General features: G+C 33.6%; 1 protein-coding gene across 1 annotated transcript; it reads left to right on the top strand.

Annotated features, from left to right (window-relative positions):
* The first annotated feature begins 4,160 nt into the window (after positions 1-4,160).
* Positions 4,161-27,736, top strand: LOC110818030 (uncharacterized). The gene is made up of 39 exons (XM_088209644.1): positions 4,161-4,386; positions 5,505-5,581; positions 6,646-6,754; positions 7,053-7,160; positions 7,900-8,016; positions 8,441-8,591; positions 9,574-9,821; positions 9,936-10,124; positions 10,969-11,042; positions 11,118-11,235; positions 15,518-15,601; positions 16,380-16,475; positions 16,593-16,694; positions 17,384-17,452; positions 18,303-18,398; positions 18,485-18,592; positions 18,712-18,825; positions 19,030-19,113; positions 19,280-19,408; positions 19,926-20,124; positions 20,258-20,401; positions 20,550-20,593; positions 21,534-21,617; positions 21,737-21,805; positions 21,889-21,965; positions 22,087-22,156; positions 23,187-23,336; positions 23,934-23,999; positions 24,132-24,276; positions 24,449-24,513; positions 24,637-24,702; positions 24,928-25,021; positions 25,537-25,573; positions 25,700-25,757; positions 25,847-25,957; positions 26,189-26,256; positions 26,551-26,617; positions 26,701-26,769; positions 27,326-27,736. Exons 1-39 carry the CDS (start codon positions 4,318-4,320, stop codon positions 27,410-27,412), a joined length of 3,912 nt encoding a protein of 1,303 aa, XP_088065770.1. The 5' UTR covers positions 4,161-4,317; the 3' UTR covers positions 27,413-27,736.
* The last annotated feature ends 230 nt before the right edge of the window (positions 27,737-27,966 follow it).

Below are 27,966 nucleotides of genomic sequence, written 5' to 3'. Positions count from 1 at the left end.
TATATAAATTTTGATTTGGAAACAAATTTTTTTTTATGCAACTATTCGTATTGTAACCCGTATATGTTTATCGTATATTTTTTCTTTTTTTATTTGTTTATGTATTTTCTGTCACGTAAATAAATTATATAATAATTCGAGTCATGTGATATCACGAAATTAAAATATATTATTTAAGATCTTACGTATTCAAACTAATATATAAATTACGTATTAAAATAAAAAAAATTATATAAAATTTGATTTGGAAATTATTGTTTTCATGGGTTTATTCACATAGTAACCTATAGCATTTAAAATTAAACTCGAGTATGAACATTTGACCTTAATTTTACATTAAAATCAAATTTTGATGTCCCTACTATAAAACAATTTCTTATAAAAAAAAATTGTAAAATGGTTTATCACAAAAAATGTCTAATATTTATTTATTTATTTATGTATTATGTACTCAATTTACATAATTTAAATTTTTGCTCATGTCCTAATCAAGCTAACCTATAAATTATATTGAGACAATATATATATGTATGATATTTGAATGTAAAGAAACTCATATAGCCGATTTTTTAAATCAACATGTATATGGTGTCATTTTATATTAACTAATAATTAATTGCTTTTTACGAATAAGGTCGTGATCAATTTAACGATAGTTAGAAATTAGCAAAATATATAGCATTCAATACATAGTAAACTATGCTCGTTCCTTAAAAATAAATTCTCAAAATTTATTATTAGAAACGGCAAGTAATATTCATTATTTAACCAATTAATTAATATAAATAATGAATATAACTTTCTCGAAATGTTATTAAGTTATTATATCAAACAATATTTTTCAATTAATTGATGTTTTATAAATTCGTAATGAATTATTTAATATTGTATCGTATCAAGCTATACTATGTTATGAGATGAAAGGTAAAATTTGAATTTAAAGTAAATTCATATATTATCAATCACTTTTAATACATATTTCTCATAACGGAGTAATATATATAATATTATTTTAATAAATTATTGTTGTTACATTTGTTTTATAATGCAAATCATATGTTTATTGAATATATTGTATCATCAATCTCAATATACACATTTTTGAATTGCTTCGTTTGATTATAACGTAAAATGCTCATGATAAATAATTTTTCAAATTCACCACATCACAAAATCTTTTACAACCTTCAAAAATAAATTATATATTATAAAATAAGAAGATATATATATATATAGATATATATAAGAAGTTTTAAGGAGTTCATAATATAAGTATCATTAATTAGAAATACATTGTATAATTATTAGTATGTCATTTGATTATAATATTATGATATGAAAATGATGGTATGTTATATATCATATTCAAACCAACCAACATTTTGTCGTAGACTACCAAAACCGTCAATTTAGAAAACACTAGGTGGTTAAAAATTGGATTAGTAAATAGTAATCACGGGGATTAGTGTTAATTACCACATAATCCGTACCCCAAACCGTCTGGCAATCACACTTTTGCGATTAATTAAGGAGCCGTTTGGTTAGAGAGAATCTGCTTTTTTCCTTTTAATCGTGAAACTAAAAAGGAGGGGGCGGGATGGAATGTGCATGCTGGAGGCGTGGCGCGAGGGGTTATGATTCCCTCAGATGATTTCTCATCATCACAATGAATGACCCGCTGCCCGCTGCCCCACTTTTTATTTTCAAAGAGAGAATGGCTTTCGCGGTCAGCTGCCCGCGGTGATGGCGAGACTATACCCGATGGGACCCACTTGGAGAATCTCCTCCCCATAACAGAACTCCGAGTGGGACCCCTTACCTTCACTTTCATCATCATCATCATCATCATCATCATCAGCGTTATCTCCCTCCCGCCTTCCAACTCCTAACTAAACTACTTCACTCCTCCTACCTTCCTTCCTCCCCGTTTTCACCTGCTCCGCCTCCGTTAAGTCCCCGCTACCGCCGTTATTTTTTTAAATAATTTTTTTTTAAAAAAAAACAGCCACATGGTATCTTTTATTTATTTTAAATTAATTAATGAACAAAGTGTTCTATTAAATAAAACGTACATATTTTAAATTAAATAATATATATTTTTCATAATAATTCAATAAAAATAATTTTTTTGGACGCGATAATGGAATTCTAAAAATGGCGTTACCACGTTTTTACACAGTGAAGTGAAAATTAAATATTCTCATTAATTGTATGCTCCAAGTTCGATACGTTAGCTTAGAAATAATGCGTAGTTCCTCTACCGAGCTGTCACCGAGGACTCTGTGACAGTTAACAGGTAGAAGTCAGTTCTGTCTTTATTGCTTGTTTTACTTTTACTTTTCTAATTATTAATTAATTAATCAATTAATGAAGATTTGAATGATGTCAACTAAACAAACATACATGTATGTACCAATGCATGCGTATAATACATTAGATATTGTATGTATCAGTTCAAATGCATGCATGAATTTGTACGTAAGTCCCTCTATAAATTAATTACATGCATTATTGCAAAAATATTAATAAAGATCCATGCAACGGTGGGTGCTGGTGGGTTAAGAGGCAATTACATGTTAATAATATTTGATTTTGATATTTTATTTAAGTGTATTAATAATGTAAGAATTACTTTATATATATATATAATCATAATACTATATATAAATGTTGGGAATAATTAATTTCTAATTTTGTTTTGTATATTTCCGGAAATTACTTTGTTTAATTTGACAAACAAAACGACGTCGTCTGTCTGTCAATTCCAGCAAAATAATTAATTAGTTGTTGTTGCGTGTAAGTTTGTTGACTTTATACTGCAAAGAGAGTTATATATAAATGCGACTTGTCATGTCTCTCATCCTCCTAAATAAATAATTAAATAATCTTGAATTTGAATATCCCTTTCAATTTCATAGCATAAATAAAATTATTAATTATTAAAAAAAGAAGAAGAAACAAATGGTTAATTCACTTCTTAATATTAATTAATTATTGTTTTTTTGGTTAATCCACTTCTTAATATTGGATTTAGGTAATTCTCCCACATTACACGAGTGCGGTGGTTAGCTCTCCAATGCGCGGCTCGCACGCCTTCAATTCAATTCCCATTCATTCATATATATGCTTTTAGTCAATGTATACCAACAATTTATTTTTTTATTTTTTTAATTATCGAATGAGATTTTATTTCAAATTACATCCCATTATTCCTATATATAATTTTTATTTAATTATATAAAAATACACTATTAAGCACATACAATATCTAATACGTAAATAATATAAAAAAATATATAAAACACATACAAAAATATAGATGGTGAAATTGAGAGAATGAAAAATATATATTTATTGAAAATAAAAAATTAATAAGAATTAAGAGGCGTGTTAAGTTAATTAATTAAATTTCTTAATAAGCTTTTCCAGTTAATTTGGCTTTGGTTTCTAATTAACAATTTTCTCGGCTACCATAACTACTCACTCTCAAATTTCCTTTCTATGATATTTACTTGCCTTTTATGCTTAGTAATTGAAACTGATAATACCAAACAAGTTCATATTTTCAATTATTATATCCCATCTTATGATATAATTATAATATATATTTTAAATAATATAATCATATTTTTATCGAATTATTAATTTAATAGTAAGTAATATAGGACTGTGATAAATTTTGATAATATATGTTCATAAAACCACTAAATTAGTACTACCCACGACTTAATTAATTATTATTTTTTTTTCCAAATCAGATCAAATCAAATTACAGCCTTTTGTTATAATTAAAATTATAATTAATTCACTTCGTCTTAATTAGAAATGACAATATTGTGGTTAATGAATGATTAAATACTTGCATTAATTTATTTAATTAATTATTACTTCGTATAATCGCAAAACACCCTGGCCAAAGCCTCTTTGAACGAGTCTTTAGTTTAATTTTTTTTTTTTCTGTAAAAACAGATAATTATGTTAATTAACAAAACAAATAATTAGATTTTTTTTTTTTTTAAAATATGAGATAATGAGTTTATTATTTAAAATTGGATTCCGACAAATCAACCGAAAGCGAAGGGCAAAAACGTAAATAAACCCGGCGATTTTTAGTACCGCAGTCGCCGCTGGATTTAATTGCCCTCGTGAAGCGTGAAGATGCAGCGTCAACAGGACTTGTTTTCAGCGACTATAAATAGAGTTTCCTTTTGACTCTCTCACTATGTAGACCGCAACGGCTTTCTCTTCAATTTTCATTCTTTCTTTCTCCTCTTTTCTGCAAAAAAATATTCTCAATTGTAATTTTCGTTACACTCTATGGCGGAGTTTTTGCAGAGAACAATGAGGCTCCGTTTAGGGTTTCTTGTGTTCGTTTTTGTGTTCCAGGCAAGAGTTTTGTTTCGTTTCTTATTCGTTTAATTCCCGAATACATTCTTTTATTCGTCTTTTTCTTATTGGATTGTTGACTATTTTTCTTGGAGTTCAGTCGTTCCTTTTAGTTTCTTGCTATTGCTGGTTTAGTTGTTTCTTTGCTACACCGATGTTTGTTTGGCGGCCAAGAAAACGGTAACATTTTCCTTTTTTGTTTTTGTTTTTAACAATCCAAATAAAAAGAAAAGGATCATCTAAGATGATCAGTTTTGGCTGTGTACGAATTCAAGGATAACAGTTCCCTGCAAAAACTCTATGACGGAGTTTTTGCAGGGAACAATGAGGCTCCGTTTACGGTTTCTTGTATTCGTTTTTGTGCTTCGGGCAAGAGTTTGTTTAGTTTCTTATTCGTTTAATTCCTGAATACATTCTTTTATTCGTCTTTTTCTTCTTGGATTATTGACTATTTTCTTGGAGTTCAGTCATTCTTTTTAGTTTATTGCTATTGCTGGTTTATTTGTTTCTTTGCTACACCGATGTTTGTTTGGCGGCGAAGAAAACGGCAACATTTTCCTTTTTTGTTTTTGTTTTTAACAATCGAAATAAAAAGAAAAGGATCATCTAAGATGATCAGTTTTGGCTGTATATGAATTCAAGGAGAATATTCTGTTTGGTCCTTAGTCTGCCAGAGATTGGCGGTTGCAAACTCTTTCAGTCTAACATTTTTAAGCGAAACGATTTTTACCGATTAAATAAATTTTTATCATGTAAATCGTTTATTTTGGTGCTTGGCGAGACCTTCTTAGTTTTCTGTGAGAATTATCTTGTAAAAAGCATCTGGAAAGTTAACAATTCAATAATTTTTTTTTCCTTCCTCTGTTACTTTCTTATGCCAGACAGAACTTGATTAACAAAATTTTGGCGTAGTTTTCCTTCCATATCATATTTTAAGGAAAATTAGAACAAGGAAAAACTGATTTTTTTTTTTTGCTCGAAATGTGCACTAAATGATAGAATTACTGACAAGTTTTGGTTCGTCGTCTTCCTTTAGGTTAATTTTTAAGAATTATTTGGCATTTGTTTGCGCACTTGGTTGACTTCACCGAATTTCATGAGGATTCTGTATTCTGCAGGTTTTACTTATCCTATCTGCAGTTCATGCAGAGATTTCAAATTCACACTTGCTTGTGACGTCAAAAGCGGTCTCCAGGTGAGATTGATTACAGAAAGTGCAAGATTTTCTTTTTGATTGAAAAAGAAGTTTTATTAAGGAAGAGAAGAAATAGAAGAGTTACAATAGTGGAGAATAAGGAATGTTCCATGAAAAGCAAAACGAAGCAAAACAAGTACAAAAAAAGGCAATCCCCCAATCCCTATCTATGATGGCATCCCAATTTCGATGGAGCTCTAAGATGCTTATGTTTGGGAAATGCCCATGAGCTTTTTGCCCAAAGGAAAGCCATGAAGGTGCCCTTTCACTGAGCTCATAGATTGGCATTGCCCAATCATAGAAGATCCTATGATTACTAGCTAGCCAAATACATCAAACACCAGCAAAAGTAGCACCGTGCCATAGTGCTATAGTCTCCTTTCTCACCCAGAATCCCTGAATACAGGAGTTCATGAAGCTATTGACTGTGGGAGGAACCACCCAGCTGAGCCCAAACTTATTCATTAGATCAGCCCACAACTTCCACGCCATAGTACATAGTAAAAACAAAGAAAGTGGAAGAAATTTGCTAATTGTTAATGTCATAGTGGGTCTATATGCATACTTCCGTAATTTCCTTACTCTTTACCTGCCTATAATGCCCTGGTTCTATGTGCAACAAATGCCATGTGACTTGCCTAGTGCCTGATTTATTTGTTAGTTATTGTTAACACTTGGTTACACTGAACTCTAAAAATGTGACTCATGGAGTTAATGTTGTAGATATTTCAGATGTCCCCAGAAGGAAGACCCTGTTTTGGATTAGACAGTTCTTTTTTGGACGGAAGAACAAACTTTTTTTTTTTTTTTTCTTTTTAAATTTAAAAGGGCGTAATTGTACCAAGATAATGTACTTGGTTTCTTGGCTGTTTATTCCTTCCTCAATTAGATCTAGCCTGCATATGATACTTTATTTAAAAAAGAAAATATAGCTTGTATAGTGTACCGATCAACTTAATTCTTTCTTCATCACATTTATTCCAAAACCTAGTAATTTGTGATTTAAATTATTGTAATCAGCCTTCTTTGTGAAAGTTTACATATTCCAACTTTTCTTTTCTCAGGTCTTTAGCGGAAAGACATTCTGAAGGATATTGTGTAATGTATGACATTTGTGGAAAGCGCAGCGATGGCAAAGTGCTAAATTGTCCTTCTAGTACGCCATCTGTAAAGGTAAATATTATAGGAACTTATACTGTGGTCGGCTGCTAGCATAAATTCTCTCACGATGTTGTTGGCACTCAGTAAGAACTCCTGAAGGAGATGTATTGTTCTGCTAATGTTTATATTCTTTCTTTGTATGTTTTTAATCTTCATTGCATTTACTTGGTTCATGGGATTGGCACAACAATTTCTTTGTTGTCTTTATTTTTGCACAGTATATATTGTGGTTTGCTTCTGGATATAACATATTTTAGTCCAACAATAGTTGCTACTGTGATTCTCTGATTACTTCATCTCCGTGTACCAGCCAGATGATTTGCTTTCATCAAAAATTCAAAGTTTGTGCCCAACAATTACTGGCAATGTTTGCTGTACGGAAGCTCAATTTGATACACTGCGGTCCCAAGTCCAGCAAGTATGATCTTCGACTAGAGTCTCTTATTCGTATTCTGTCTCATGATTGTAGATAGTGTTTTCCCGCACTCAGTTCTCTTTCTGAGTAAGGTTTACCAATTCCAGTTTTGATTGAGAAAACTACACCATTTAATGTTATGAACTAACTTGGGACCATCAACTTGTTAATGACCTTTTGGAAAATGATATTTGGTGCTTGATGGTAATACTCCCATTTATACTAGTGAACTCTTGAGGAAGTTTTCTGGGTTTATATTGTCAATCTTCCACCATTCTAGTGTTTCACGTTTTTATATACTATATAATTAGGTTAAACTTCTGGTAATTCATGTTTCACTTGATTATGATTTATTAAAAGCATCTATAAGACCATATCTTTCGGTGTTGTTGTCTTTATGGAAAGATACTCTTTAACTTTCAAGGCCTTCTTAATTGCTGAGTGGCTCATTTTCTTTAATATTACTGCCCTTCTTTGTGCTATACTTTCTTGCATCATTATTTAATGCTTGTTTTTTCTTTTTCGCTTTTTCCTCTTTGGCTGCTTTTCAGATATTTTCTTTCTTGTCAACTTCTGTATTATCGTTTAATATATTCTGTTCCTTTTAGCACAAGTCAGCTCAACGCCTTTCAGTTCTTGTTGTTTATGTTGCTCTTTCATTTGTATGCTTCTCACTTTCCTAGTGTTATTTCATTGGTATATATTTCACCTATAGTATGTTATTATTATCTGTTTTCTGCAGGCAATTCCTTTTCTTGTAGGCTGCCCAGCATGCCTGAGGAATTTTCTAAATCTGTTCTGTGAGCTTTCCTGCTCCCCAGATCAGAGTTTATTTATCAACGTGACTTCGGTTTTGAAGGTTCATAATCTCAACGAATCTTGTATTGCTACTGTGTTAATTACTATATTATTTGAAACTTTCTTCAGGGAACCTTTTTTTCTTCCCCTTTTGCGAAATATTACTAGATTCGTGAAGCAGTTCCGTCTGCATCATTCCATAGCTTATGTCCTGTATTGTTCTACCTAGACATAAACCAAAACAAGTGCTTATGATTAATGACCTTATATTATATCTGGAGCTTTTACTTTTTATCCTACTACAGAAGAGCAAGAGCATCTTCTTGTCTGATGGAAATCTTAGTTCAGTACATTAACAGGAGAAGTTTCAGTAGTTTATTATTCTTTTTCAAGATTAGAACTGTTAGTGATTTGAATTCTTGCAGTTGACTAAAAGAGATTTTGAAGGACAGAAATAGTGTTGAGGTATCTTATCATTTATGCAGGTCAATAAAAATTTGACCGTGGATGCAATTGATTTTTATGTAACTGATGCTTTTGGTGAAGGGTTATATAACTCTTGCAAAGATGTAAAGTTCGGTAGCACAAATAACAGGGCTCTGGAAATTATTGGTGCTGGTGCTACTAATTTTAAAGGTAAACTGATATTTCTACGCTTGCATTCCATGATCCTCTTCTCTCCTCCCTCTGGAACATAGTGGATTAAAGAAGTGTGAGGAGAGAAGCAACCTAAGCCAATTTTTTTGAAGTGGGCTTAGATAGGTTTGTGAATCTAAACAGATTGTCTGGGGGAAGAATGTAATGTTCTTGACAAGTCTGTTATAACTTTTTCAGGGGTTAAAATTCTTCCAAATTCTGTTGTAACTTAGATCCATTGGAATCATTAGTGGGGTGCTTGATTACTCACATTGTTCTCATCATTTTGATCTGTGATATCATAATGCTGGTCAACTTATCTCTCCAAAAATGGATGTTTGGTTCTCCCCAAAGAAAAATTGAAAACCTTTCAATGAAGGACCTTCCTTTATTAACTGCATGTTCTTTGTGGCTTTAAGTTCACCTTAAAAACAAGGTCGTTTTAATTTCTTGTCTCTGTTTTATGCAAATAACAGTCCAGCTAGTTATTAGACTCTGTTGGTGGAGACTTACACTGAAATCAGTGCAAGAGTTGAAATTTACAACCAGATATGTGCCATTTTTCCTCTAAGACTTAGAACCTTAGAATGACTCTTAGAATGGCTGAAACAATAGGGTGGTGGGGGACAACATTGCGAAAGCATGAAGTTTGAAACTTAGTTTTTTTAGTAGTACATAGTTTTGAAAAATTTGAAGTGTGGAGAGTCAAGAATGTATAAATAATACCAAGATTTTAATGCTCCCTATATTCCTCATGATGATGCTAAGTAACTCTTCTTTTTCAAGTTGGATTATAGTTAGAGATGGTTCTAACTTCTTCTCAGAATTGGATTGAAATTGGTATAGCAAATTCTAAGCTCCTCCAAATAGATTTTGATGCCACTGGATATAGGTTCTAAGTCTTATTCAGTCCTTTTGGTATTTTGCTGCTTGTATGTAGTTTTTACTATAACCAACTGCTCTTATGTGGATCTCTTTGCAGAGTGGTTCGATTTTATTGGTAGGCAAGCAGGTCCCAATGTGCCTGGTTCACCTTATGCCATTAGATTTCTGCCTAGTCCTCCCGAGTCATCTGGGATGAAAGCTATGAATGCTTCCACTTATTCATGTGGTGATGTTTCACTGGGCTGTTCCTGTGGTGATTGCCCTTCATCTCCTGTCTGCTCCAGTACAGCTCCACCTGCTACTCATAAAGGCAAATCCTGTTCAGTAAAAATTGGTTCTCTTAAGGTGAGAGAAGGTTGGATCATTTTTGTGTTCAAATATAGTTTATGCATGCATTTACTTGTCAATATTGGATATGTCTTTGTTTGCTAATTTGGTTTCGCTGGTTGATATTTGCAGGCAAAATGCATTGACTTTTCTATGACCATAGTTTATATTATATTAGTTTCAGTGTTTTTGGGGTGGGGTTTGTTTCGACGTTCAAGAGACAGGAACCAAAATTTTAGAATGAAACCATTGGTGAATGTAGTGGATCGTGGCGAACATCATTCCATTGACAGAGAAAAATCTGAGAATCTTCCAATGCAGGTCTGCATGCGAGTTCACTGCCCATTTCATATTTATCATTTCCAAAATTTGTTTTCATGTCAGTGAGCTTTGACTGTGAGCTCATAAGGATTTGATTATTTAGTATTCGCCAGTAGTCTCTCCCTCTGTGGAAAAAGGAACCAGGGGAAGGGGAGAAAAAGAAAAAAAGATTGGAAGAAACAACTCAGTAGCATTTGGTCATTTGTTTATGAATGTTCTATTTGGAAGTGTTAAAATATTGACATAGTAATTTCTACTCAGTAGTTTAGTATGACTCATGATTTTGGAGGAGTAATCACTCCCGTGGGATATCTAACTTTTTGGATTTCTCTTAAAATAGCTTTCATGCATCAAAGCATGTTTCTTTATTTGAATGCAGTCTATTGGTTGTGCTAGGTAATAAAGGTAAGCTCAGAAGAGCAGATAGTTACAGTTGGGGCAAACTATTTGTTGTCCTATCTCAGATTAGACGCGTGTGATTACTATTCTGCCTATGCTTGTGAGTTTGAGCGTATCATAGTCCTATCTAGGATTAGATTGTGCAAAGAAAATTTCTAATGTGAGTATTGTAAAAATTCTCTGCATCATGCGGTAACCTAACTTTTCAGATTGGTCATTCTATCCTTAAAAATCACTGGTTGCACAATTCTTTTCATTTGAAGATAGTTTTTTTGCAATGTATCCATGAGGGGGTTATTGCTAAGCTAGATGTATGTTGCTCTTTGTGCATGTTCCACCCCTTTCTTCCAAAAAAATTATTTGTACTTCCCTATTCTCCTTTCTTAAGCTAATTGCATAATAGATTTATATCATTTTATTTAATTATAAATTTACGTTTTGGTAGTTGATGCTTGAAGATGCTCAAACTAAAAAAGTGCAACTATCAATCGTCCAAGGATACTTGTCAAATTTTTACAGGTTATTGCCTAAGCCATCATTGCTTCCATAAGTTTGGATAATGGTGTTTGACTTTGTTATAACATTTGTGTTCAGAGAATACGGAAAGTGGGTTGCTAGAAATCCAACTCTTGTTTTGGGTTTGTCACTGACTGTAGTTCTTCTACTTTGTTTGGGTCTAATACGGTTCAAGGTGGAAACGCGGCCTGAGAAGGTATCAAACAATTTTCTGGATTTTGTACAATCAGAACTTTTTTTTGTCACTTTTTATAGTTTATTTAATACCTTTGTGGCTACTAACACCTTTTTGATTGAATATTTCAAATACAATGTCATGCAAATACAATGTCAGCTTGTAAGTAGGTCTCTGTCTTCTCTTCATTTTTATTCTCTGGGACCTCTTTTTCTTTTCATTTGATTAAATTGAAGGGAAAATGATGGTTAATTACTTTGGTAAGGTCGCCTCTGTTCCTATAAAGCATGGATGAACTAGAAAGAGTGGCTCATATCATTTGATGATTTCTAAAATTTGTTCATCTCAACAGCTATTATCTAGACACTTGTTTATAATGTGAGTTTTGAGGATCAGTCAGTATGTCTTTCAGGCTAGGTGCTTGGATTTGGGTGTCTAGTTTCCTGTTGTACTTGTCTGCTTGACATGGTTTTTCTCTTGGTTAATTTATGCTCTTTTCTTGCTTCACATCTACATCATCTTGATGGATTTCTTTTTGGTTGTTTCTTGGTCAGAATCTGAGAGCTCTTTCAGTTTTGATACAACTGTCATCTTCCGTGTCTTTTGTTTCTTTCTTTTCTTTTGATGGTTCAAGGATTCATCTGAGAACATAACTCATAAGCCATAACAAGAATTTTTCTGTTCCTTATAAGAACTGTTAGATTAGATTAATACAAGTGAAAAGAATAAAAAGTTTTAAATGAAACTATGAAAAAGGCTAAAGAGAGTATTATAAACTGTTAAATAAGGGGAAAATGAGGTTAAAGGGCATAAAACTAAATTACACCCTTTATGATTAATTGTTTATTTCATTTTCTATCATAGAAAACCTATATATATAAGGATGTAATATTCAATAGAAAACACATCAAATTAATTTTAACACGATATTAGATCTCTAGGTTAAAGAAACTCTACCCTCAGTAACAAACCCTATTCGGCCTTCATTATCGGAATAGAAAAAGTTAAGAAAAAAATTCTAAAAGATTTAGGTCAGCCTTCATAGCTGACCACTATAGATCAGCTGCCATCCACCGCTGCGGCTACCTGTAGCAGCCAAGCCGGTTTTCATTGCCAGCAACATGACCCTAATATGCTGCAGTCTCGTCTTTGTTTCCAGAACCCTAATCTGTTTAAGCTTTCATCCCGACCTTCTCATTGCGACGCAGATGCCCTGCGATACAGATGTAGACACCATGCGAGACCATCCTGACCTTCATCTGGACCTCCTCAAGGACATACACACTACACAGACGGGATGCCATCTGTTTGGGACCCCTGTAACCTGACGTGACCGTCTCTGTAGTGATGTGATTTTGCCTGTTTTGCTAGGAGCGAAGCGTTATCTAGACAATTCAGGTCACCATTCGCCACCGCCTCTAGCAGTTGCACTGCCACAGCTGGGCCTATGCCTTGACACGTTGTCGGACCTCTACACACAATCCAGATGAACCGCGAAAACTTTTGTGACCTTTGTTTCGTGCGAGCTGTGTCTCTATGTCAGCCCCATCTAGTCCTGCAGCTCTGCTCCCAGCTGCCGCCTGGTTTTGCTGTTGCTCCATCGAGCTGCTGTCCTGTTTCAACAAGCCGTTGCAATACTTTTGTTTCGGGTAAAAATTCCTCATATAATTTTTCTTCTCGATATTAATTACTATAGAATTATTAAAGGATATTGGAGGTAACGTCCCAAAATATTTGAGCACATTCTTATACAAGAAATCCCATTCGTGAATTTCAACCAATCTAGGTGGTCTATCGCTTTATATGCAAAAATTATTTAAATCGATCTCAATTAATCGAAACTACCCTCAAAGAAAAAGGCAAACTTAGCCATCTTCTAGGTATCAGACAAAAACCAGGAGACCCCAACTTTGATGTATAGGACGAAAAGGGCTTTATGATTATGATATGACTATGTAATGCCATGGTTCCAGAAATAAGACTGATGTTTCTGCTCACAACAAAAGTAGTACGGAATGCATTAGCGAAACCTGCTTCAAAGTCAAGGAAGCCGCACAAATTATGATTTGACAGGCAAGACATGGTCTACCAAATAAGAGAATAGGTCAGCAAATGAATATTAACTTATTAAAAAATTGGTGGTAAAAATTAGATCAGTACTACAACTTGACCATAGATTGCAGTAATGACTTAAGAAATTCATACAAAAAGATCGTGTGTATCAATTTCTAGTAGAGCTAAATCACGAATACGATCACGTATGAATTTAGATATTAGAAAAAGAGGAAATACTAAAATTCAATAAGGTAATTATTGTAACAACGGTGGAGAGTAGAAGAGGGATCATGCTAGAATCTCGCTCCATCGATAGTTCAGTCATGATCTCACCAAGTTTTAAACCTCGCCAGTGAGGTAAGTCACTATGAGAACTTAGCTCCAATGATAAATTGCAGAGAGGATCTTTGGTGTACGTTTTGCAAAAAATCCAAACACAGAAAAGAATTTAGGAAATTGCATGGTGCGAGAATGAGGTTACAAAAATATTTTAAAGAAGATTCCTGAACAGGTTCATATGACTAAACCAACAGGAAGGAGTGCCTGCAGATCTCACTGCTTTCAGGGCCAAGATTGAACAATTACTAAGTCAATTGAAGGATGTTGAGAAGTCTACAAATACAGTGTAATAAAACACTCGGGTATATATATATATATATTTTCATACAGTTTAAATGACTCAGATAAAATATTAAAATATTTCTAAATTGTAGAGTTTAGGGCCACATATCATATTACCAATACTTATAAGTATTGTCATACATATGTCTCTTGTCCAAGTAACACGAAGTTTGTTACTGCAAATGGTTCGCTAAATACTATTGCAGACAAAGGGAATGTTAAATTTAGTCCTACCCTTGTTCTAGAAAATGTGTTACATTTTTTCAAATTGGGCACTAATTTTGTGTCATCAGTAAATTATCAAATACTTGAACTGCTTGACTCTTTTCGTTGTGACTTTCATAACTATAAGGTAATATTGACTCTTTTCACTGTGACTTTCAGAATTAGAATTCGGAAAGGATAATTAGATGTGTTAAAATTAAACGCCGATTTTACTACTTAAATGCACATGAGGGAGCCTTCTCTGTTGTTACCATTGACCACATACGTAGATATTTCTACTATTTAAATCCATTTTTATTAATTAACATTGATATTTAAGAACCAACTCACACTTGATATTTCTGTGGTTCAATGATTTGTTTCATTTATTGACGATTGCAATATCACCTGACTGCTTTTACTCAAAGTCAAATGTGATGTTAGCTATATCATACCTTATTTCTGCAATATGATAAAAACCAATTTCCTACTGATAATGTTAAAGATTTTTTTCAATTACAGACTTTTATCATTCTTCCGGTAGAAAAGAATTTTTATCTTGCATTCACACTCCACGATAGAATAGAGTAGAGGAATGCAAGAAAAGTAACCTTTTAACGACCGTCAGAGCTTTTCTTTTCTAAAACAACGTTTTAAAACAAATATTGGGTTGGAGCTGTCCTAGTTGTCACCTACATTATTAATCATCTGTTCACTAGTGTTTTGACTTTAAAAGTTTTCTCGATATATTTTAACAGTTTTACCCAATAGTAAGTGTCATAAACCATATGATCTCTTTGTTCATATTCATTCCCAACAAAGAGAAAAACTTGATTCTTGAACTTTGAAATGTATATTTGTAGGTACTCATTCTCTTAAAAAGATATACAAATGTTACTATCCACCACTCAAAAATTTTATGTCTATATATGTCACATTTATTAAACAAAAATTCTACTTTAACTAACTTTGCCTAATATTAAAAAGATAATGATACATAGTTCTTAACAAAATTTAACTTACTACTTTTGTAACACATCTCAAAACCATCACCAAAAGAAAACGTTCAGACCCACCAAAAGAAGACCTTTCTTTTTTGTCTTAGAAAATCTAGATATATAGGATGTAATATTCAATAGAAAACACATCAAACCGTTCTTAACATATAAACAAGGGCAGGAAGGGGGTGTCATCTGTGTACAAGAGGGCGAGAAAAATTTCGAGGGAGGATTTGCCAAAATATCAACAAGCTCTTTTCCATAAGGTCTAGAATAGGAGATTCTAGAGAAGTTAGAAAAAAATATTTAAAGGGTATATTCTGAGTCTGGAGCACTTAATAGTTTTCACTATAAATTATTTGCTTAATGCTAATTCCATTTGTCTTTTAAATGAATTTTTGCTACTAATACATCTACTGCTACAGCTATGGGTAGGGCCGGGAAGTAGAGCTGCTGAAGAGAAACGATTTTTTGACAGTCACCTAGCACCTTTTTACAGAATAGAACAGGTAATGAACTGTTATGATTGTTCTTTCTATGTAGCAATTTCACCGAACATATCAGGTTTCTTATGATACTTGACTTTCTGGGTGTGCAAGGGGATTTACATTCAAATTTTTTAAGGCCTAGAATTTAAAACTGATTTTTATGCCCTTGTGGGGACTTGAATTGTAGTCTATGGCTATAATAGAAATGTGAACATCTGTGGATAATTTATCCTTCTGTGGATAATTTATCCTTTTTTAAGGACCCGCAAAGAATCTTATCCGACACTGTTTTGTTGCCATACAATTTTGTGATTTCCTTTTTCAAACATGTGTGTTTACTGAGAATACAAATCACCTATTCAACAATGAGATTTATATTTTTATGCCCTTGTCGGGACTTGAATTGTAGTCTATGGCTATAATAGAAATGTGAACATCTGTGGATAATTTATCCTTTTTTAAGGACCTGCAAACAATCTTATCCGACACTGTTTTGTTGCCATACAATTTTGTGATTTCCTTTTTCAAACATGTGTGTTTACTGAGAATACAAATCACCTATTCAACAATGAGATTTAATTTTTCTTGGGTTGATTTGTTTTGGTATTTAACAGTTTCATTAATTATTTTACCATCATTTATCCTCTCTTTAAGCATCCTTGTTTTTCCTTCTCCTGATTTCTGTGCTCTGCAGATGAACAACATTTTATCAGGATTCTTCTTGGTGGTTGAGTTGTTTTAATTCAAATGTCGTCATTGAGGATAATTATACTTAATTCATGGTTCCTGTATTTTGCAGCTAATTTTAGCTACAGTTCCAGAATCCACACATGGCAAGTCAGCAAGCATTGTGACAGAGAACAATATTAAGTTACTCTTTGAAATACAAAGGAAGGTATTTGTTCTGTTTGGTCTCAGTCCCTAAAAGTTAGGTTTTGTAGTTTGCTGCATCATTCATGATCTCTGGATGATTGTGATTTGAAATTCTCAAAGTTTGCATTCTAATTAACAGGTTGATGGAATCCGTGCAAATTTCTCTGGTTCAATGATATCTCTGTCTGATATTTGCTTGAAGCCACTTGGCCAGGATTGTGCCATTCAAAGTGTTCTGCAGGTAGCACTTATTTTTTTTAATGATCAGCTGAAGTTGGGTGATGCATATATGATCTCACTTGAGACAACTTGGGACGTGTGTTATTTATTCCCATAAGTTGAGCTAATCTCATTATATAGAAAGATCTAATTTAATACAAGAATGCATATTCAGTGGCGGTCCTCAGGAGGCACTATGATGCTATTCTACTTTTATTTTCTTACATACTTTTACATAAATTTGAAACTCCCGAGGTTCTGTTCAGGAATTGCACGTCATCTTCCATTAATTGGGGGACTAGTCTTTGTTGGGCTCTAGGATAGCATGTTATTTGGGTTGGAGATGCATTTACATATCCATGCTGATAAAATCAGTTGTCTATTTTCTTCTTTTTTTAGACCTGCTATCTATTAACCCAAAAGATTCTGATTGTTTGTTGTAAAACTTTTATCCATGCTTGACATGTGTCACTGTACTAAAATAATCTATCCTTATACTAAATTTTTATCCTTTATTCTCATTTTCTTCAGTCCTGTTATTCATTAACATCAAAAATTCCATTTTGTTTGTTGTAGAACTTTTTTTCCATGCTTGACATGTGTAAATGCAAAAGTAATATTTCCTTAATTCCAAACTAAAAATTTCCCCTTCACCATTTTTATGTAATAGAAAACTCTTTTGGCTAAATATTCTTCTTTTCTTTGTGGCAGTATTTCAAAATGGATCCAGGAAATTACAATGATTATGGGGGAGTTGAACATGTTAACTATTGTTTTCAGGTATGATTTGGTAGGATCAACTTCCAAATTTTGTAAAGCTCAGGAGTATGTTCTATTGTTCAGAACTTAATTTTTACTTTTTTGTTTTTTTGAGAGAAGTGGCAACCAAGCAATAATATAATATTAAATATAAACTGTACTATATATATATATGTGCTTAAAGAGATTCAGCATCACTATGTCAAGTTGCAGTTATAATATTGGGTCTTTTGACCAGAGATGCACGCAGCAAAAGAGGCTTTAGAAATATCACACTTTTTGGTGTGCATCATAGTTAGCATGTGGGGTTATATGGACACTTGGTTCATTTGGTTCAATTTCCATTAGTTCTATCTTATTTTTTCACTTAATTATTAGAGTAATTGTGACATATTGAATTGTATCATAATTTTCATGTTTAAACCACCTGCACTTTCACATTGAATTTCTTAGAAATGGTTTTTAATTCTTATTTTTGAATGCGATTCAAGCAAAAAGTTTTTATTAATTTCCTTGACTATTTTAGATGCATTATGTCCTCACTTGTATTCTACATCATGTCCAGGTTCTGATTGCTAAATTTCACCCACTGGTTGCATGTATGTTTTAGTTCATACAGTCCTCAAGTTTGGATAATGGGAAAAAAATGTTTACTAAATCTAATTGATACCGCTGATGTTAAATGAGTATCATGATTGTACTATATCTGAAAGCTCTTAGTATTGTACTGTATAACATATGCTGCCAAGCAAATATATAAAGGAAAACAACGTATTGCATTTGTCTTGTCTATATGGATGGAATTATCACAAATTGGGATATGTTTTTGAAATATATCCTTCTGACAATGATATATTATATGTTCTTTCAGCATTTTACATCTGCTGAGTCATGCATGAGTGCATTTAAGGCTCCACTGGATCCAAGCACTGCATTAGGAGGTTTCTCTGGGAATAATTACATGGAGGTAGTATCTTTTCACCTTTTTTAAATCAGTAAATATGATAGGATCAAGGAATATGGGATAAACTTTATATGACATTTTCAACACAGGCTTCTGCTTTTGTAGTAACTTACCCGGTAAACAATGCCATTGAAAATAGAGGCAATGAAACTCAAAAGGCAGTGGCTTGGGAGAAGGCTTTTATTCAGTTAGTGAAGGTCTGAGCTTTGTAAAACCATACCAGTGATTTTTTGTTGCTTGTATGACAATCTTAATTTTCCAAACTTCTTGAAGGTAGTGAACTTGTATGAATTTATTTATTTTTTTTGTGTGACAGGATGAATTGTTGCCAATGGTACAATCTAAAAACTTATCACTTTCTTTCTCATCAGAAAGTTCCATTGAGGAAGAACTAAAAAGAGAGAGTACTGCAGATGCCATAACTATATTGGTGAGATTTTTTTTTTAAATTTTCTTGATGCACGAAGAATTGATGCTTGTATTTCTTGGAAGAAAATGATCAGATTATCTCCATGAGTAGAGTTTTCTTTCATCATACTTTCGGTGATGAAAAAGTTATTAAATTTTTTCTTTCAACTGCTGCTTATTTCACATGTATCATTTACATGTTTCTTTCTACCTTGTTTCTTTTCAGATAAGCTATCTAGTTATGTTTGCTTACATATCACTTACTTTGGGTGATACACCTCATTTTTCGTCCTTCTACATTTCATCTAAGGTATGGACTGATTCATGGAACGTTTTCAGTAGGATATGAATTTTTTGAAACAAAAGTAGAATACATATCCTATTTTGAATATTTTGATTTTTTTTGAAGTGATAAATATTCTGCATTGAAAATCTACCTTATATTTCTTTTTATTGCATTACTATTGAAACTCCAGGTACTCCTCGGTCTTTCTGGCGTTATGCTTGTTATGCTCTCTGTTCTTGGATCAGTAGGATTTTTCAGTGCTATTGGAGTAAAATCTACGCTCATCATTATGGAAGTTATTCCTTTCCTTGTTCTGGCTGTAAGTTCTGGTTCAACATTTGGTTTTCCTACTAGCATTGTAAGAGTAAGACTCAGGATTCCGTCAGTGTACAGCATGTAATTCCTTGCTTTGTATTTGCATAATCAATTTTTTCCGAGCTTTGTATGGTTGTATAAAAAAAGCTTAGTTTACCATTAGAGTGCAAGTTGTAAGAGTGTCTTGAGGTAGAAGAGAGCATAATTTTGATAGATGGATAATTAGCGAAAAGATATAACTACATTAAGAAGTAGAAGCCTCTATAGTGAGAGGGCACTGCCCTAAGGCCTTGGGATAACATTAATGTCAACTCATGCAAAGCATATGACAGGATAAATCCGAATATTGCATTTCCATCAAAGTATAAAATATACTCTATCTAGATTTTGGTAACACGTTTATATTTATTATATATATATATCATGTTATATAAATTTAACATTCTTGGTTCACAAAGGTCTTCCTGCCTATCTCTGTCCTGAAGTTCTGTTTTACATTCATAGTTTCTTCCTGTTCACAGGTTGGGGTGGATAATATGTGTATATTGGTGCATGCTGTTAAGCGTCAAGCAATAGAACTTCCTTTAGACGGACGAATCAGCAATGCACTCGTGGAAGTTGGACCATCCATTACACTTGCTAGTTTATCTGAGGTTTTAGCATTTGCAGTAGGAACTTTTATTCCTATGCCAGCGTGCCGAGTGTTCTCTATGTTTGCTGGTCAGATTTTGTAGTCCTTTTCAAGAAAAATTCCTAGGGAATAGGTTTTATCTTTATTCATTGCTCATTATAAATAACGTGGCACTTGATGTTCCATCTATTGCTGATCTTCCCTTTATGCATTTCTTTGCAGCCCTGGCTGTTCTTTTGGACTTCCTTCTACAAGTTACTGCTTTTGTTGCGTTAATAGTTTTTGATTTTCGGCGAGCTGAAGATAGAAGGATTGACTGTTTCCCATGTATAAAAACATCTTCTTCATATGCTAACTCCAGAAAAGGTAACTAAGAATTTGTTTAATTAATCTATCATCCGATATGGTTTTTAGTCCACTATGGAAGTATGACTGTTTTTGTTTTTCAAAATTTTATGTTGTAATATTAACTTTTTATCAACTCTAATGGGGGCATATTCTCATGAAAGTTTAGACACTGGCCAAGGAAAATCTGGATTGCTGGCTCGCTATATGAAGGTACTCAAGTTTTCTCATACGAAACCTTCTCTAAAGTTTATGAGTTTAGTTGGGCGTTCAACTGTCAACTCTATGACCAATTTATTTCACGTAGAGGCTATGCAAGAATTATTTAAATATCTTTTGGCCCAGTTGTTCTTTAGCAAGCATGCGTATGATTATTTGGTTGTGTATTCCAACAGCATCTATGATATATATTATAGTTGCATATTATGATCTTGCACATAATTTGCACACCAGAAAAAGGTCTGAAACTTGGATGCACAGCTATGATCTTACAAGGGAATAATTAAAAAAGAAAAAAACTCACACCCAAAGGGCACTACTCCCCATATGGGTTCAAGTGTGAGCGTTAAAGCTCTGCTGCATAGAAATGGCAGCTTTTTTTGTTCCAAAAGAAGACTTTCATAAAAATAATCATAATATATAATTAATTTACGAAAGGAAATTGTTATGACCCTATATTATTTTTGAAAAGACTACATGATACCATCATTCAGCAAATTAGATTTGGCACTATTGGGAGAATTAATAGAGCTGTCTTCTTTAATGTTTCAAAGGGGATGTTATTTGCTATCCAGAACTGGTGTTTTCTTACTTATTTTTGTGGCAGATTAGGTGGGTGCCATAATATCCTCTGTATGTGAAATATGAATTGCACCCTACTAACTGCATCCCTACAATAATATCCTCTGTATGTGAAATATGAATTGCACCTCTACTAACTGCATTTCTACAATAATAATACGTGGATCTATTTTCAGCCTGTAGTAGTCTTTCCCGTTTACAAAGTTCTACCATATGATAATCATTTGGAAGATTATTTTTATACCTGTTTCTCTTAATCTCTCTTTTTTAAAATTCATCTCCAAGTTGATTCTTATTCTTTCTGCTTCAGTTAATTTTCTAATCCAGTTGATGTTTCATTTTTCAATTTTAGGATGTCCATGCACCCATTCTCAATCTTTGGGGAGTGAAAATAATAGTCATTTCCTTTTTTATAGCCTTAACATTGGCGAGCATTGTGAGTTGCTCTACAATATTTTCTTTTTCATTTTCTGCTGATGGTACGAGTAATTTTCATTTAGTCGGTTAGTCCCTAATAAAATGTTTTGTTCCTTATTTCTTGTCTGGAACTCTTAGGCATTGTCCACACGTATCGAACCTGGTCTAGAACAAAAGATAGTTCTTCCCCGAGACTCATATCTTCAGGTTCCACATTCATACATGTAGAATGTGTATCAATTCGTGTTGCTTATTCATTTTGTAAGTGATGCACTTCTATTTTCTGCCAGGGGTATTTCAATAATGTTTCAGAGTACCTCAGAATTGGGCCACCTTTATATTTCATTGTGAAGAACTTTAATTATAGGTATCTCTGAATCATTTTATTTTCCTTTGTCTTCAGTTAAATGCAAGGTGGAAATATTGATTTCATGTTTTATCTAAACGCGTTTGGTCAAAATTCATGCTGATGTTATTCTACTTCTCAGCTCAGAATCAAGTCAGACGAATCAGCTGTGCTCCATCAGCCAATGCAATTCGGACTCTCTTTTAAATGAGGTAGAACATTGTTCTTTCTAATCCTTTTGATTGAAAAAGGAAAATGTATTTGGAGGCTCCAAGGATGGCTTTCCCAAGGTCTAATCATGACCTTTGAACAAAAGAGATACACAAGTACAATTGATCTGTAATCTTGTCAACAGGAAAGCGAATGCCTTCAAATTTTCTTCTATTTCCTTCTTCTTCCTGGACAATAAAAAAAAAACACTAAAAAAAATTAGGGAGACGAATTTTCTAGATTTGCCAGTTCTAATGCCATCCGAAAGCTGAATCTCAGCCCCAACTGTACCTCTGAAGACCTAATTTCTTCTTAAGAAGGTTTTCCTAGAATTCTTCCCTCAGTGAATAGATAAAGCATTATTTTTGAAGATCGTTTCGACAACTAGATGCCTCCTTTCATGCACTCTGAACTAGGGGTCCATGGTGCTTGTCCCTCATCTAAGCTGAATTTCAGTTGGTATACATAGAATATGAGAAATTAATAATTTTTATTAGGGGCTTGTCTTGCTTATTTCATCTGGTTATTTGCACTTTTTTCCCTGATGAGTTGTGCTAATATTTTTTCCCAGTAAAAACGAATATATGAATTAAAACTACAGGTCTCAGGGTGGCTTATTATGACTTATCTAGGGTAAACCCGGTAGATATGCATGACCAGGTTGTTTATTTGATGTTACGAAATGGATTTGAGTTCTATTGGATCAGTTAGAAATAAGGGAAATTCAAGTAACTGCTGCTGTATTCTTTTGGATGCAAATATCTCAACCTTTCTGTTGTTTTTTCCTTTGGTAAAATTAGCTTCCTTTGTCCTTAGAACCCACAGCTTTTTATGAAACATATTGTTTTTTAATTCATTAATATTATTTTGTTTCAATTGATTGGTCATGTATATTCAAATTCAGGACAACAGTTGACTGCACTATTGGTAGCTGTTCCTAGTGGATACTCATAGATAGACCTACCGTCCTCGTGAATTGTATCTTCATTGGAATTTCCTTTCATAACTGTTCTTATTTTCTTGTTTCTTTAGATTGCAAGAGCTTCCTTGACACCAGAATCAAGCTACATTGCTAAGCCAGCTGCTTCTTGGCTTGATGACTATCTCGTATGGGTATCCCCTGAAGCTTTTGGTTGTTGTCGGAAGTTTACAAATGGGAGTTATTGTCCTCCTAATGATCAGGTCAGCATCCAATCATTCTCTGAGTTACTTCAATCTGAAGTGAAACTGCAGCCATGGTGGAGTAACTTAGATAGTGCTGATCATATTTTATTTTAGCATGTTCATTAAAAAGCAGCGACAAGAATAGGTTCAGGTAGCCACTATCGAAGGTTTAGTTGATGAGAGTGACCTAATTTTGCCTTTATATTTTGAATATTAACACGAGAAAATAAACTAAAATCTCTTCAAATAAAACAAAAGCTTAATAGATTTGCGGAAAAGTTCATTTGTGGGCAATAAGGAGGGTGAATAAACAAGGGTGTGATGTTTCCATCGTTTAAACATATTAGCTGAAAATTTGTTGGGCAACCATTTTCAAAAGCTCATGGGAAATGGTCTAATTTTTATATTTATACTTACACAAGCATTGATTACGAAAATAAATATTCTCCAGTGGACTGTGTGTTTATGAGCAGCATGAGAATTGGTACAGACAAATGATCATGACTTTCCTGCCATATCTGAATATCTAACTCGAACATCTTCCTATTCTGCTATTTATGCCATCATTGAAAGTAATGAAGCCTAGTGTCTTTTGTATTTTATTTTTCATGCCAGCCTCCTTGCTGTGCACCTGATCAAGGTTCTTGTGGCCTGGATGGAGCATGCAAAGACTGCACTACGGTAACCTGCATATTTTATACTTGGAGACTACATTAAGCGAAAAATTGTTGCCTTCTTGTAGTGTAGGGTAATTTTCTTTTTCGCTTTCAGTATTCTACTTTTTTCTGTTACTAAATATGCTCAATTTGTCAGTGCTTCCGTCACTCAGATTTGAATAATGACCGTCCATCCACAGCACAATTTAAGGAGAAACTTCCCTGGTTCCTGAGTGCTCTACCTTCTGCTGATTGTGCTAAAGGTGGCCATGGCGCATATTCCAGTAGTGTAGATCTGCAAGGTTTGTACCATATTTTATGTTTGCTTGTGATTGCTTTCTCATAAATGCTTTTCCAAAACAAGTGTTTTTTTCTTTTGTTAAAATAATCTTCTGCACTATGGTTTGTTATTTGACTTTATTTTCCTGTTCTGTTCGTTTGTTTTAATTAAATATTTAGTTCTGTTTCCTTCAGGCTATGAAGATGGTGTCATTCAGGCTTCATCATTCCGTACATACCATACACCACTTAACAAGCAGGTAGGGCATGTGTGTTCTGAAGGCTAAGATTTGACCCTTCATTTCTCTCAAAAAGATTTGACCCTTTTATGCTGCTATTCTTAATACTATTGGAGGACCCTTACTAACATCCTTTTCTGCTAGGTTGATTATGTTAACTCAATGAGGGCTGCTCGAGACTTTAGTTCAAAGGTTTCCAATTCTCTGAAGGTAAATAACTTGATAAAATTTGTTCTATTGCTCTCTAAATGTTTTTTTCCCCTTTCATGGCTACACTATGTGCTGTGACGGCTGTCCTATTTTTCTTTTGGTTATATAATTGTTGAGCTTCTCGTGCGAAACCCTGTCTACTGTACACATATGTATATATCCAGGTTTGCCATAGGATTTTTGGCTAGGTGTTTTCTGTAAGTTTAACATTGTTCTTTCTTGCAGATGGAGATTTTTCCATATTCAGTATTTTATATGTTTTTTGAGCAATACCTTGATATATGGAAGAGTGCCGTGATCAACCTTGCTATAGCCATTGGTTAGTACCACTAAGAACACCAACTCTTGATATGTATCTGTTATGCCACACCCTTGTATTTATGGATCAAGTACATGTACATACATAATTTCTAAAGATTTAAATTTGAAGATACCTTGAAACTATAAGGGCGATATCAAGGAGGAATCTTGTCTTCATGATATCATTATTAACTCATATAGAACTAAATTATGATGGAAAACATTGCATTAGCGTTTGATCTGTCATAAGAATCTACAGTTCTCCATATTATACGTAATAAAATATGCCAAAAACACACATACATTGGTATTGAACTAATAAAATTTTTGCCTTTTGCAGCATCAAATTTCCTAAACTACTAAATTTAAGAAGTAGAAAAACACTTCCACAAGCCGAATTATGATATTTTCTACTATTTTGTTAATATTAGACTTTGCTTTAGTGATATTATTAGTCTATTAGTGCACATGTCTATAAAGTTGCTTCTTTTTCCACTTTGGAGATGCATCATAATCAGATCTTTTTTCTCCCAGGTGCCGTATTTCTTGTTTGTTTAGTTATCACATGCAGGTAACTTTCAACAACAACTCCAATTCAAATTCGTTCTACTGTTTTTTTTAATCATCTGGGTGAAACCAGATGTACTTCACTTGTGATCTATTCTTTAACAATTAACTCTTTCTCTTCTAAACATAGTCTATGGAGTTCGGCAATTATTTTGCTGGTATTGGCTATGATCGTTGTGGATCTCATGGTATTATTTCTTTCCTCCTACTTTTTTATTTATTTTTCTGCTGGCAAATTGTTGCTTGATCTGTTTGCTTTTGGGATTTAACTCTACAGGGTGTCATGGCGATTCTAGATATCCAGCTGAATGCAGTATCTGTTGTTAATCTAGTCATGTCAGTGGGAATTGCAGTAGAGTTTTGCGTACATATAACACATGCTTTCTCGGTCAGTTTCACTCCCTTTCCTGCCCATGGTAGTTACCTGGTTCTTAGATAAGGCACTACCATGGTATTGAATTTTCCAAATTAATGACCGTAATTAGAAGGTTAAGTGGAAAAATATCTTCATTTCCTTTGATGATTTTCTGAGGGATGATTAAGTATGCTACATAGTATGGTTGGACAATCTTGTTCCGATCACCTCAACTAGAAAATCATTCATTGCATTTTTGTACAGATAAGCAGTGGAGACAAGGACCAACGTGTTAAGGAGGCGTTGGGTACAATGGGAGCTTCTGTATTCAGGTTTTTGCCCTCCAAGGACTCGGCCTCTTTCTCCTTCCCCTTTTTCCCTTTTCTATTTCTAATGTATGCATGAGAGAGTGAGAAAAGGCTGGTGTTAAATGCTTGGACAATTATATTCTACCATTCTCATCCCAACGAAATGGATAAAACAATTTTGTGTTTCACGGTACTCAAGATTATGTTCTTATAGTGTTAATCACATACATACTATAACAAAGATTTTTCATGCTTGGCTTTCAGTTCCAGTAAGGTTTTGCAACATAGACTGATAAACTGTTGGATAATATTTTGCAGTGGAATCACACTAACAAAGCTAGTCGGGGTGATCGTTCTTTGCTTTTCGAGGACTGAAGTTTTTGTGGTCTCTGCTCCCCGATCAAGATATCAAACACATCAGACAACATACTTCACTGTTTCTAATTCTTTTCTTTCTTATATCTGTAGGTTTATTACTTCCAGATGTACTTGGCGTTAGTGCTTCTTGGTTTTCTACATGGCCTTATATTCTTACCAGTAAGTTAATTATTAAGATGATAGCACGTAATCATGGACATTATGTGGCGCATCTATTTTATTTTCTTTAGAGGGAAACAAAATCTCACAGAATATAGGAAAAGGCTTTTTGCCAGAATAGATGCTAAGAGAGTCTCGCTCAGCAAAGAGAAAAGAGTTGTAATTGCAGTCATTTGGTGAAAGGACTGCTCTGTCCTGTTACATTTGTCCTGAGTGGTTTATTTTCTATCATGCTTTGCATAATGTTAAATTTACTAGATGCAAAGCTGTGCACCAGGTGGTTCTTGTTGTTAGTACAAGGCAGTGAACTAGTTGGTTCCACGTAATTACTGGGCAGGAATTAATTTTTCCAACATGTTTGCCTAATATTAGACCTTTGGCATTTGTAAGAAGTTGTGACTTCGTGCCAGTCCATGGTTCACTAGTACTCACCTAACTAGGCAATTTTATTGACCAGACAGCTAAAGCACTTTCTGTATTTTTTGGGGGAAGGATATTTATAGAAAGAGAATAATGTCAAATTATAATCCATGGTCTTTATGTTTCCACTTTCCAGGTTTTTCTGAACATGTTTGGTCCGCCTTCAAGATGCCAGATTCCAGAAAGGCAAGAAGAACGGCCATCAATTTCATCTCAGCCATAAGATTTTTTATTTTGGCGAATGGATTAGAGAAAGACTGAATTTGCAGGTTCAATATCCTGCACTGAAGTTTTTTGTTTAGCCACCACGCCACGAGAAGTATACTTGCACAGCTTCAAGGTATGTATAGAGTGTAAATGTTCTGGCGATAGAAAGGAGACAGGTGTTGTCTATTGTAAAATTAATATTATTTGCCCTGATTTTGTTAGCTACAATAACTGTTTCCCCAATCCATTTACACTGCTCGATCCTTCAAATTATCACCAGAAGAAGCTAGAGCATATTTGAAACATTTTCCACAGAAAGAAACTATCTTTTTTCTTGTGATTCTGTCTCTACTTTTTTTTTTTTTTTTTTTTTTTTAAAATTCTCATGCTCTTACCATAGAGAGCAGTGTGTTGTTTTCTGCAAATTTATTTATATTATTCTGTATATGTTTATGTAATTTATTTATTAAATGTTATTTTATGAATAATATATTATTGTTTATCTACTTTTCATGTACGTTTCTAAGAGAGAGTGTTTGACTTCCTCATTTTGCACAAACTTGTATATTG

Source organism: Carica papaya, chromosome 1, assembly GCF_054855325.1.
Source record: "Carica papaya isolate Zhongbai chromosome 1, ASM5485532v1, whole genome shotgun sequence".
Classification (NCBI taxonomy): Eukaryota; Viridiplantae; Streptophyta; class Magnoliopsida; order Brassicales; family Caricaceae; genus Carica; species Carica papaya.
The sequence above is the reverse complement of the archived record's forward strand: the minus strand, read 5'-3'. Positions and strand labels throughout refer to the sequence as shown.

Excerpts from the sequence above, each read along its gene's own strand:
- LOC110818030 (XM_088209644.1), top strand. The coding sequence starts at position 4,318 with ATGGCGGAGTTTTTGCAGAGAACAATGAGGCTCCGTTTAGGGTTTCTT. Across the intron at positions 10,125-10,968 it reads CTGAGAATCTTCCAATGCAG|TTGATGCTTGAAGATGCTCA; the intron begins GTCTGCATGCGA and ends ACGTTTTGGTAG. Across the intron at positions 18,826-19,029 it reads CAGATGCCATAACTATATTG|ATAAGCTATCTAGTTATGTT; the intron begins GTGAGATTTTTT and ends GTTTCTTTTCAG.